Source organism: Trichosurus vulpecula, chromosome 2 (assembly GCF_011100635.1).
Source record: "Trichosurus vulpecula isolate mTriVul1 chromosome 2, mTriVul1.pri, whole genome shotgun sequence".
NCBI classification, from domain to species: Eukaryota; Metazoa; Chordata; class Mammalia; order Diprotodontia; family Phalangeridae; genus Trichosurus; species Trichosurus vulpecula.
The window spans coordinates 122,300,106-122,312,916 of NC_050574.1; the positions used below are offsets into that span (position 1 = coordinate 122,300,106).

At 44.5% G+C, this 12,811-nt stretch overlaps 1 protein-coding gene across 1 annotated transcript in view; it reads right to left on the reverse strand.

The window, feature by feature from the left end:
* Positions 1 to 12,811, reverse strand: part of SLCO2B1 (solute carrier organic anion transporter family member 2B1) — an 88,063-nt gene that overhangs the window by 31,249 nt on the left and 44,003 nt on the right. Inside the window, exon 8 of the mRNA XM_036745934.1 lies at positions 10,756 to 10,937. Within this exon, the coding sequence (XP_036601829.1) occupies positions 10,756 to 10,937 (182 nt within the window). The remainder of the gene's footprint in view (positions 1 to 10,755; positions 10,938 to 12,811) is intronic.

Consider the following 12,811-nt stretch of genomic DNA (forward strand, 5'->3'; position numbering starts at 1 on the left):
GAGGAGGAAATTCAAATTGGTATCCAGCATCTTAAAGACCAAAATAATTCAACCTGGAATAGGCTACTTAGGGCAGCTAGGTGGTGCAAGTAGATAGAGTGCTGGGCCTGAAGTGAGGAAGACTCATCTTCCCAAGTTCAAATCCAGCCTCGGACACTATTTGTGTGACCCTGAATAAGTCACAACCCTCTTTGCCTCATCTGTAAAATGAGCTGGAGAAGGAAGCAAACCACCCTAGTATTTTTGTCAAGAAAATCCCCAATGGGGTCATGAAAAGTCAAACATGACAAACAACAGAATGACAACAATCGATGACCCCTTTCCTTATATCAGAGGCCTCAGGGGTTGCTACCTCAATTTCACAAAAGCTTGGAAAAGTAAGGGAACCTTCTAAAGGTTAAATCATGGTCAAACCGTGCAATTCTTTTGACCTGGTTTTGGCCTGAGTCTGCTTCTGGCTTCTGTAGGATAAGGTTGTATGTAAGACGGCACAGAAGAAGGCTTGGAGTTGAAGAATCAGAGGAAGGGTCTAAGAATGTGAATCAGAGGACTTGGGAGCTGTGAAGGATCCCAGTGTTTATATTTGAGGAGGGGAAATCTGGAAGGACTGAGAAGCTGAAGGACAAGGAGAAAGACTCAACCTGAAAGAGGAGGAAAAGGTACGTCATAAGACAAATTGGTAAGACAAGGTTAGTAACAGAAGAGGAAGGAGGACATGTGAAGCTGCCAAGGTGCTGTTTAAGATTAAAAGGAGAATGAAAACCGAGGCCCTGAAGCATTCTTTTTTATATATCATATCAGTCATTGTTCTTCAGCTATTTTTCAATTGTGTCTGACTCTTTGTGGCCCCATTTGGGGTTTTCTTGACAGAAGTACTGGAGCAGTTCACCATTTCCTTCACCAGCTCATTTGACAGATGCAGAAAGTGAGGCAAATAGGGTTAAGTGACTTACCCAGCGTCACACAGCTAATAAGTGTTTGAGGCTGATTTTAACTCAGGTCGTCCTGACTCTAGGCTGTGCCACCTAGCTGGCATTTTCTTTGTTAAAATTTAAACAGTTGATAAATTTATAATTTGCTTCAATGATGATTTTATCATTCAAAATGTGAAAGAAGAGACCAGAAGAGCTGCTGTCCTAGACCTGGTCCTGAACAATAAGGACGAACTAAATGCTGAAGTGGGAAAGACAGGAACCCTCAGGGGCAAGTGATTTTTCCATTATAGAGTTCATTATCAAGAAAATGAAAGTGGTGCCTACTCTGACATGCACCATAGATTTTTGGAAAAGAGATATCAGAGGGCTCAGAGAAAGGATAGGCAGGGGCCAGCAGTTTCTTATTTTACAGAAATTAGACCAAGAAAGGTGGGAAGTTCCTAAGCAGAAACAATTCAGATAAGGAGGAAAGAAGGGAACTGCCTAAAGAAACTAACTCAAATGCAAAGGATCCTTATGACAAATTCACATTTTTAATGTGCATAGAAGATGTATAGAAGATGGAAGCAAAGATAAACCACTAAAGATGAATTCTTGTTCTGTTGTGTCCAACTTTTTGTGATCCTGTTTGTGTTTTCTTGGCAAAGATACAGGAATGGTTTGCCATCTCCTGCTCCAGCTCATTTTACAGATGAGGAAACTGAGGCAAACAAGGTTAAATTACTTGCCCAGGGTTACACAGTTATTAAGCATCTGAGGCCAGATTTGAACTTGGGAAGCTGAGTCTTCCTAACTTCAGGTTTAGCACTCTATTATCCACTGCACCACCTAGCTTTCCCCTCATCATATCACACTGCTTCCCATGGCATGTATCCTGGGTATGACAGAACCACAAAGAACTTGACAATCTGGATGATTACTGTGCCCTTCTAGGGGTTCATGGGAGTACAAATAATAATGCTAATGCTGAATTTAGAGTAGGAGAATCGAAATTTGAATCCTAGCTCTGTCATTTATAATGTATGACCATGAGCAAATCACTGAACCTCTCCAAGCCTTAGCATCCTCATTTGAAAAATGAAGGAGTTGAATTAGATGGTCCCTAAGATCTCTTCTAGCTCTGATTCTCTGATCCTGTGAAACTATTCAATATTGCTGAAGATTATGTTGTCTTGGGGAAGCAACTCAAAACCTCAGGGACACAGGCAACATTTTCATCCGTGCTCTGGATGAAAGGCAAGGACTTCAGAAGAGGAAGGAAAACTTAGGGGATGAACAATTGGTTAAGAAAACAGTCTGAGAATGAGATTTGTATTTCTGGACAATAGCCTAAAATATAGGCATGACAGGCTGTTGGCCAGGGATTGAGTGCACCTAATGAGAGTTGGCAAAAATGTGTTTGCCTAGAGAAAGCTAATAAATGGGTCATTACAGTGAAGATGGAGGGAGAGAGGGAGGGAGAAGGGGGAAGAGAGAGGGAGGGAGAAGGGGGGAGAGAGAGAGGAAGGGAAAGGGAACGAGAGAAGTAGAATATTTGTTCAGCCTTTACTATGTGCCAGGCACTGTGCTAAGTGCCAGGGTTACAAATGGAAGTATGTTTCTGACTTCAAGGAGTGTGCATTCTAATGAGTTCCTCTAGGGTGATTGATGAGGACGGGGAAAAGAAGTACAGGTAGTGTAGTTGGGCAGAGGGAGAAGACAATCTATGGAGCACCACCAAGCTAGGTAGAATAAAAGGAAGCCACAATGTGGAAAAATAGCAGTAAGGATACCCAGAAATTAAAAAAGACAAAATTCAAGAAAGGAGCCAATAATAAAAACAAATGGCCTTAGGTGTCTATGCAAAAATGCACAAAGTATGGATGAACTAGAACTCCTGCTTCAAGCAGAAAATATGATCTCAGAGGTCAAAATATCTATCCAGTACATTGTGAGATGAGACCCAAGATAGGAATATGACACTGGATGAATATAGCTTATTCAAAAGGTACAAGATAAGTAAAAGGCTGGGGAGGGTGTGCAGATGGTAGAGTAACTTTATATATTAAAATGGTGAGGAATTCCAGGAACCAAAGTAGAGGAGTGGGGAAAAGGGGAGGAAGTGTTGCCGAGAGCGTCTGGATGAAGGGATCACAGCAGTGCAGAATCAGGTGTGCAGCAGAAAGGATCCTGGTCCAGGTATGGGTTGGGCTGCCTCTGAGGCTGCTCCCAACTCAGATTTAATGATTTCAGCTCTGTTCTCTGTTCTCTTGTCTCTGTTCTGCATCCCTCATGTCCTTATTCTCCTGCTGCTCATGCCCTCAGTTCTGGATCACTGGCACCATTTGCTTTCTCTGCTGCTATTCCCCTAGACACAAACCCTGCCAGAGGAGGACATGAAATCTTTTAGGCTTGAACCACTACAAATTCAAATCATCTAATTTCAACTGGGCCGTCAGCACTCCTCAGCAGTCTTTTTATTTATTCCTGGTTAACTCTATGTCACACTCCCCAGTTTCTATTTCAAATCTCATCCCCAAGCTCCCACCTTCACCTCCCCCCACCCATGTCTCAGCAGGTGACTTTGCGCCCCACTTTGCTTGACTCTCTCTCTTTTGTATCATACTTATGCTTGTAAATGTCTTCTACCTCGTGCCCTCAGCAGACTATAAGCTCCTTGAGATCAGGACTGTGTCATTTTTTTTTAACCTTTGTATCTCCAATGCTTTGCACCTAGAAGGCATGAAATAAATGCTTATTGAAATGGATTGAATTCAACTTTGGGGTCCCTTCTATCCTTGCTGCTTCATGATTATCTAATGTGCGATGAACTTTGTTGTCTCCCCATTCTATTTCTGAGGCTTCTGGTTAATAGAACTCGAAACAGGAAAGATTGCACCATCGCTCCTACCAGGCTTCCAGGATCCCCATCTGGGCCCAGTATGCCTAGGTCAGCAGGGCTAGGGAAGTTAATTAGAGCTTCCTCTCCAGAGACATGATGCTGACAGATGTAGAACTGAATCAGGGGTGAGTAAAACCATGTTTTCCTGTATACTTCCTCATTTCAAAGGCTAGACTTGAGAAGGAATAAAGTGAAGAATCCTAGAACGTAGACTGTCTGAGGTGAACGGACCCTTAGAACATTGAATATTAAGGCCCAAAGGGCCCATGTAATGTAGAACACAAAATGTTAGACTTAAGAAGTACTTTAAAGCATAGAATGTTGGACTTGGGAGGGAGGGGGTGGAATAAAGAACATGGAGCTAGATAGGATCACAAAACATAGAGCATCAGCGTTGGAAGAGATCTTTTGTTACAGATGAGAAAACCAAGGCCCAGAATGGGAAAATGTCATATCCAAGGTGACTCAGTAAATCAGTGGTAGATCTGTCTTTAATATTCTAGGAATCCCCAATCAGGTTCCAACCCCAGCTTTGTCTCCTCCAGGATTCTGATAAGTTAACCATTTGATGTGGTAGCCAAACCCCCCACGTAATCCTAGGCTGCATGAATTTCAGAAGTCTAGAGTTCATAGGGAAGATGACAGTCTCACTGTCCTCTGCCCTAATTCAACCCAATCTGGAATTCTGTGTTTAGCTTGGGAACATTTTAGGAAGAATAATGAAAAGCTGGAGTTTAACCAGAGGAAGGCAATCATCTGTGTAACTACTGACACCTCATCTCACCTCTCTGGGCCTCAGTTCTTCCTCTGTAAAATGAGAGAGTTTCACTATACGACCTCTAAGGTCCTATCCACTTCTAAGACTATAGGAGCACCCTGAGGGCAATGCAGGAGGCATAGCAGCGTCCCCCAAACTGCTGGACCTGCTTCCAGTCCAGCCTCCTCTGACATCACTGAGGGGGGAAATCATTGTGGAGGAGGGGCCCTCCTTCCTTATCACTGCTAGGAACAACTGCTGATCAGCTGCCACCAATAGGCAAAAAACCATCCAAGCCTAGGGAGAGGCTGTCCTCCTTGGGCCACCTGTCCCGCTTCTAGCATCACTCTCACAGTCATCATCCGGGGAGGAGAACCCGATGGAGACGCAGCCTGGCAACTGCTCCTTCGGGAGCTACAGTCACATCTGCTGAAGAGCCAGAAAAGAGAGTTCTTGTCACCGACATTCTTAGCACTGTCAGATGGTTCAACATCAGAGGCAGAGGATTGTATCCATAGAGATGCCATTAAAGAGGAGGTATTACTGCCTGTCGTGCTGCCTCACCCTAAGGACTACAGGATAATTCTATTTGACTTGCAGCTGAAACTTTCTATACATGTCATCTTCCCCAAGATGGAGAACATCATTTCTACATTTCCAGTACTCAGCACGGGGCTTTTAACAAAGTAAGCACTTAATAAAAGCTTTATTCATTCAGTTCACATGAAGTTTAGAATTGAGGATGTTCAGCCAGGAGAAGAGAAGAACTGGATATTTCAACAAGGCATCAAGTAAAGCTGCATACACTAGCCTCACACTTGCTAAAGCCCAGGCCTCCATGTTGCTTCCTGATCATTTCCTTAATACGGCCTTACTCTCCAACTATCTCCATCTCATTGGAAACTTGTACTCCATCCCTCGTTATCATACTTAGACGGGTGAATTTTCCCCTTATCTCACCTGAGCCTAGGCCTCTGTGACACTTCCTGGCCCATTTCCTCATCCTGCCCCCCAGGGAGATATTGTCCTCCTCTTTTCCCATTTTCCTTCCTTTCCAGATCCCCTGTATGTGTGGTCTTCCCCTAAGAAATGTAAGATCTTTGAGGGGTTGGGCTTTTCTTGGTTGTTTCTGTATCTTTAGTGATAAGCACAATGTATCACAGTGCTGGATACATGGTAAGTACTTAATAAATGCTTTATCATCTATCTATCTATCTGTCTGTCTGTCTGTCTGTCAGTCCATCCATCTGTCTGTCTATCCGTCCATCCATCTATCTGTCTGTCTGTCTGTGTCTGTCTGTCAGTCCATCCGTCAGTCCGTCCATCCGTCCATCTGTCTGTCCATGTATCCATCGATCCATCTATCTATTTATCTGTCTATCCATCTGTCTGTCTGTCCGTCTGTCCGTCTATCCATCCATCTATCCATCTATCTACCTGTCTGTTTGTCAGTCCATCCGTCTGTCTGTCCATCTATCTATCTAACTATATGTCTGTCTGTCTATCTGTTTGTCTATTAATCAACCATAAGAAGGGACACAGAATTAGGTGAGTGACAACACCCAAATAAGAGCCATTGATGAAATAGATGCTACTGGGAGAGGTTTGTCTTCAATGGAGTATCTCAGTGGTCTGTCCCTAGCCCCATTCTTTTTAGTGCATATATATATTTTTAAAAATTTGCCTGATCTTCAAGCAGAGTCTGGATGAGCACTTTTTGAGGATATCGTGGAAGGGATCCCTATTCAGGAACAGGCTGGGTTAAACGGTCACTGAATCTCCTTCCCGCTCAGAGGTTCCCTGATTCTCTGGTTATGGGGTGGGTGGGTCCCAGCCCTCATCTGCACCCACTCAACTGTCAGTTCATTCTTCCTAGACAGACCTTGTATTTACTTTCCTTGCTCAAATTGTTTCCCCTCCAAGTAGAACATAAACTCCCAGAGGGCAGGGACTGCTTCCATTTTTGTCTTTGTATTCCCACTGCCCGACACAGAGCCTGGCAAACAGTTTTGTTGTTGAGTCATTTCAGTCATTGTCTGACTCTTCATCACCCCATTTGGGGTTTTCTCAGCAAAGATACTGGAATGGTTTCCCATTTCCTTATCGAGCTCATTTTACAGGTGAGGAAACTGAGGCAGAGGGTTCAGTAACTTGCCCAGGGTCATATAGCTAAGATGAGTCTTCCTGACTTCAGCCCTGCCACTCTATCCACTACACCACCTAGATGCCCCTAGGTACATGGCATACAATTGGCATTTAGTAAATGTTTATTGGATTAAATTAAACTGAATAATATACCCCAATGATAGGAACGAAAGGAGCCTTGGTTTTGCCAACTTTAGCTGAATCTAACCATATCACCTCCCCGCCTTCCATAGTCAATAATGGGCTCCCAATTACCTCTAGGATCAAATATGAAATTCTCCATTTGACTTCTAAAGCCCTTCATGGCCTGGCCCCCTCCCTCCTTTCCTAGTCTTCTTGTACTTTATTCTCCCTACATCCCTTCCCCAACCCCTCACTGGCTTCCTTGCTATTCATAGAAGAAGATATCCCCTATCTCAACTCTTGAGTGTTTTCACTGGCTGTCTCTATTCCTGCAACATTCTCTTTTCTGTCTCCTAGAATTCTGCAAGTTTCAGCTAAAATGCCACCAGTCCCCCTTAATCTTTGTGCCTTCCCTTGGACACCACCCTCAAGATCCTGTCTAGATCTTGTTTGTATATTTGTACATAGTTGCATGTATATTATCTGTCCCATTAGACTGTTAGCTTCAGAGTATGGGGTTTTTGCCCTTTTTCTGTATGCCTAGGGCTTAGAATAGTGCCTGACACATAGTAGGCCCTTAATAAATGCTAGCTGACTGACTGATTGTATGATTCTTTGATTTTCTTTTTTGATTCTCAGGTTCTTTGCTGTTTAGGTTTTTGTTTGTTTGTTTTAGGTTTTTTTAGTCAGCTGTGTCTGACTCTTGATTCCATCTGGGATTGTCTTGGCAAAGATACTAGAGTGGTTTGCCATCTCCTTCTCTAGCTCATTTTACAGATAGGGAAACTGAGGCAAATGGGGTTATGTGACTTGCCCAGGGTCAAACAGCTAGTAAGTGTCTGAGGCCAGATTTGAATGCAGGAAGATGAGTCTTCCTGACTCCAGGCCTAGCACCACCTAGGGGCTCCTTTCTCAGGTTCTATTTTCTATGAATCTAAAGTCTGAAAATTCTGTGATTTAGCATTCTATGATTCTCCATATACTGTACCCCTTCCTCAGCCCTCATATTTCTCTGGGTTAGGCTGCTCCCCTCTGCTCCCCCAAGGTGAAGATTTCATTCCCAGGGACCTCCCTGATTTCCAGTGCCTGCTTCCATCAGGTCCCCTTCTCTTGCTTTGCCCAGGGCCATCCATCTGATTCACGATCAGCAGCTGGAGAAGGGAGGGAAGGAGGTAGGGCCAGGGCAGGCAGGAGATAATGAAAACATAGGCAGCCAAGTCAGCACTCAGGAGAGGCTGAGGAACAATTCCACCCACATCAATATTTATTGCAGGAGGGAGAGGGAAGCAGAGCTCCATGTTCTCTACAGCCATTCTGGGGTTTTCAAACTGTTAACAGGATGAAGCCAGGAACTGGGAAGGGTTGGCAGCAGACAAACTATATCGTTCAAAGAATCTTTGACTCAGAGTTTTAGATACGCTGAGTCACAGCGTTTGAGAGGAATTGCCATAGAAACTTAGAGCCGTATAACAGAGTGACAACATAAACAGCAAGGCACTGCTTAGCATGCCGGCTGGAGGTAGGGTCAGCAGCAGTGTTTTCAAGTTCATGGAGTGCTCGAACAACAACTCCGGATGGTAGGGAGTGCTAGTGTTATTAGACCCATTTTACTGAGGCCCAGAGAAGGTTAAATGACTTGTCTGAAGTCACATAGACAGCAAGTGTTTTAGAAACTGGGACTGGTAGCTGGTTTGAGGACTCCCAAGTCAGGAAGACTCATTTTCGTGAATTCATATCCAGCCTCAGAAACTTACTAGCTGTGTGACCCTGAACAAGTCACTTCACTCTGTTTGCCTTGGTTTCCTCATCTGTAAAATGAGCTGCAGAAGGAAATGGCAAATCACTCCAGTATATTTGCCAAGAAAACCCCAAATGGGAAAACAAAGGGTTGGACCCAACGGAAAACGACCAAACAACAACAAAAGACCAGTATTAAAAGAGCAAAGCTAGAAGGGACATTGGAGATCACCTGCTTCAATCTCCACGTTTTACAGATGGGGAAACAGAAGCCCAGAGTGGGCTAAGCCATGCCCAAGGTCACATGGCTAGACTTAACCCTAGGACTCTGAATCTCCAGGTCAGTGGTTTTTCTGCTGTCCTTCAGCTCCATAACATACTTGGGTATTAGATGTGGAGTCTTTGGTCCAGATTTTTCCTCAGACACTTAAGCTGCATGTGACCCTGGGCAAGTTGCTTCATTTTTCTTTGCCTCATCTGTGAAATGGGAGACGGTTGAACTCGGTGGTCTCTACAATCCCTTCTAGCTATAAACCTGATTGTCACTGAGAAGCACTGAGTAAGGGGCATAGCTGGGGTGGGATGGAGAAGGCAAAATTAGCTGGCTGTCGATTACATTATGATGCGGGTAGAACACTTGTCCTCCCCCTCAGTCCGCTCTGCCATCATACCATCAGGCTTTTTAGTTGGCCAATGGTGAGCCTGGGATTGTGAGATGTACAAATGAATCTGGCAGGTCTCTGAACTCAGGAAGAGAAGCAGGATCAGGGCCCTTCAGTGGGAGTTTAGAGATCCAAGTGGAAGTTTAGAAAATACAGTAGAGAAGGGCAAGCGCCCCATGGCCGGTTCTAAGAAGGAGCTGGAGCCCCAGGAATTTGACATGCTTTACTGAAGGCTAGCTGTGCTACTGAAATATAACGGATCCCAGGCTGGGCTTGTCCCAAAGGGACACACCGACCACTCAACTGCTGGGTTCAGGGCTGTGCCAACACATCAGAGCACTCGAAAAATGGGACTTGAGTGTCATTCTTTTCGATTTTTCTCCTCCATCTCTTGTGAGTTAGGCCAGAAGGAGGGCAGTCTGAATTAGGATCTATCTGAGGGATCACCTCCCTCAAGCCTACCCCACCCTTGGGGCCCCTCTCCCCACTGTCTAGAAACAGAGACACGCAGAAGAATACGTTGTATCTGACTTGCCTCCCAACCCTCAAATCAAGCTCTTCCCTCACATAAAGAGCTCCTCTCCTGTCTTCCTACTTCCTGTTTCTCATTACTTCTGGCAGTCTCTATCAGATGCCTTGGATTTATCTGCTTCCTCTTCACTCACCCTAATTCAAGCCCTCTTGTGCAGACCATTGCAATTCTCTAGTTCTACAATTACTGATCTCCCTTTTCTCCAGTCTTTTCCTTGTGTGACCATGGGCAGGACACTTACTCTCCCTGGTCTTCAGTCCCACCCTAACCCCACATAAAATAAGGGTAAGGGGTTCTCAGTGGCATCAAATTGAAATAGAAACGGATTCTGCATATTGACTTAGAAAACCACAAACTAATGCTATTTTCCATTGTATTTACATTTGTTTTGTTAAATACTTTTCCTTTTTAATCTGGTTCAGGCCCACTCCAGAGTCTTGAGGCATGGGCTAGGAGTTGGACATCTCTGGTCTAGATGATCTCAAAGGTTCCCATAAATTCTAATCCTATGACCCTATGATGCCTCTGCAATTTGTCAGGGGCCTGTGACATCTGACACAGGCCTAAAAGGATAGGAAAGGGCTCTGAATGTTAGAGCTTAGAGTCTTCATTAAACACAACCCTGCCCCCAGCTCCAAATAACAGTATGCCACATATACCAAAAGCCTAATGGAAGTAAGTTCTCAAGCATGGTGGGACCCCAGGGAAGTATAATTAATTGGAAATGGGAGGTGATGAAGAGCAGGCCCTGAGCTTTGTCTCCTACAGCCCTCTGTTTTCTTTCCTCTCCCTTCCCAGCCAGAATTTCATGAACTTCAAAAATGACTTTTCTTTTTGCTTTTAGCTTTGTTTGGGAGCAAGATATCTCTAGTGAAGTGCCACAGAACTCCATCCTTGACCCTGCTTTTGCCTTGAAAGAGGACCTTCCACATAGGAGCAGAAGAGATGTAGGGGGTAGTATCTCTAGCACCAGGGGCCCTTACTTTGTCATCCAGCGAAGGTAAGACCCGTTTCCGGAAACCAAGCTCCTGCTCCTCCTTTGGCATCTCCCGGGGAAAGAAGAAATAAGGGAGAGCAGTCAAGGTCACAGCACCAGCAGAGACCAAGAAGCCCAGCCACCAGGCACCCACCCAGCGTGGGTCCTTTGGAGTCAGGGAGATGCCTCCTGAAAAAGAAACCAGAGCCAACTGAGTACATGGGGGTGCCATGGTGAAGGGAGACGAATCCATTTGGAGCCAGAGGAGCCTCATTCTTGTTTACATAGATCATGTTCGAGTCATTCCCTTTCTCTGGGCCTAATTTTTCTCCTCTGAAAATAATGAGATTGGACTAAACAAATCAGTCTCTTCCTACTCTGGATCCTTTATTCCCATGAATACTTTCCTGCTTTCACTTTTGATGATCCCCCTCAGAGACCTTGGAGCTGACTGCATGACCCTGGGCAAATCCAATCACATTAGGCTCAGTCTCCTTTTCTTTAAATTAGGGATAACCACCTCACCTGCTTCAGGTGGGGGTGTGGGGCCAATGAGAATATGGAAGGAAAATGTGTGTGAAAAGAGCCCTAGACCAACAACCAGGAGACACAAGTTAAAAGGCTAACTTCACTCTTACTAGCTCTACATCCTTACACAAATCACTTCCCCCAGGGTCTGTGTTACTTCATCTTTAAATGACCAGGCTGGACTATGATCTTTCAAGGTCACTTCCCACTCTAACTTTCTGTGCGCTAAGATCTTTGGGGCTGCCATCTTGGCTCTGCCACCGACATAAGTAACTGTGCAACCTTGGACCAATGACTTAACCTGTGTATGCCTCAGTTTCCTCATCTGTATGCTGAGGGGTTTGGCTTAGATATCCTCTGATGTTGCTTCTAGATTTAAATCTATGATTGTGTGATATCCTATGTTCCAAGCTTCCTGCCAGCTCTGCCATTCTGTACTCTAGGCTCCCTTTCCAGCTCTTACATTCTCTGTTCTAAGTAAGGTCTCTCTCAGCTCTGAAAAATTTAAAGCATTATATAAATACTAATTACTGCTATTTATTATTTTTATTATTTCTAATGATGGTCCCTGTCAGCTTGGACCTTCTATATTCTAAAGTTTATTGTTGTCATTCAGTTGTATCTGACTCTTTGTGACTCCATTTGGGGTTTTCTCAGCACAGATAATGCAGGGATTTGTCATTTCCTTCTCCAGATCATTTTACAGATGAGGAAACTGAGGCAAACAGGGTTAAGTGACTTGTCCAGAGTCACACAGCTAGTAAATGTCTGAGCCCAGATTGGAACTCAGGTCTTCCTGACTCCGGTGCTCTAGCCACTGCTCCACCTAGCTGCCCACATAGTCTATTAGAAGAATCTATGTTCTATTATGGAAGAGGAAAATAAAAATGGTGAAACAGAAGCGATACATGAAAATCATTGTGGCACTGTGTACTACAGAAAACCTGATTGGGGAGGGCTGGGAGAGGGGGAGGATACAGTTTGATGATTTCCAGAAGCCCATAACAACCAGCCAGGAGATGGTATATAGTAGTGAGAGGGGCCTTCGGTTATCCAGGCACCATGCACCAGAGCCCTACGCTGACAGCAGACCAACTGATAAATTCTTGATTTGCCTCAATTATGATTTCTTCCTTCAGAAGGAAGATGGCAGGGAGGGGGAAGTGCTATTCTTAACCTGAGCCTGACCAACAAGGAGGAAGTGGCTACTGAGGTAGAAATTAGAGGGAACCCTGGGAGACAGTGACCACTCCATCCCAGAGACAGATAGAGAGGGGGAAGCATGGCATACCGTGACATGCAGCCTAAAGCTTTTGAGAGCAGATTAGAGTGTTCAGAGAAAAGACAGGTAGGCTCAGAACCTCTGGTTTAATGACTTACAGGGGAAGTTGGTCTCTGAAGGATGGGAACTTCTCAAGAGTAAAATTTAACAAGTGTAAGCATAAATTATATTAATGAAGAAGGAGGGGGTTACCCTAAGATGTGAATGCATAGAAAACTGATGGAGAGGGAGTGGGGTGGTGGCTCTGTTTTGG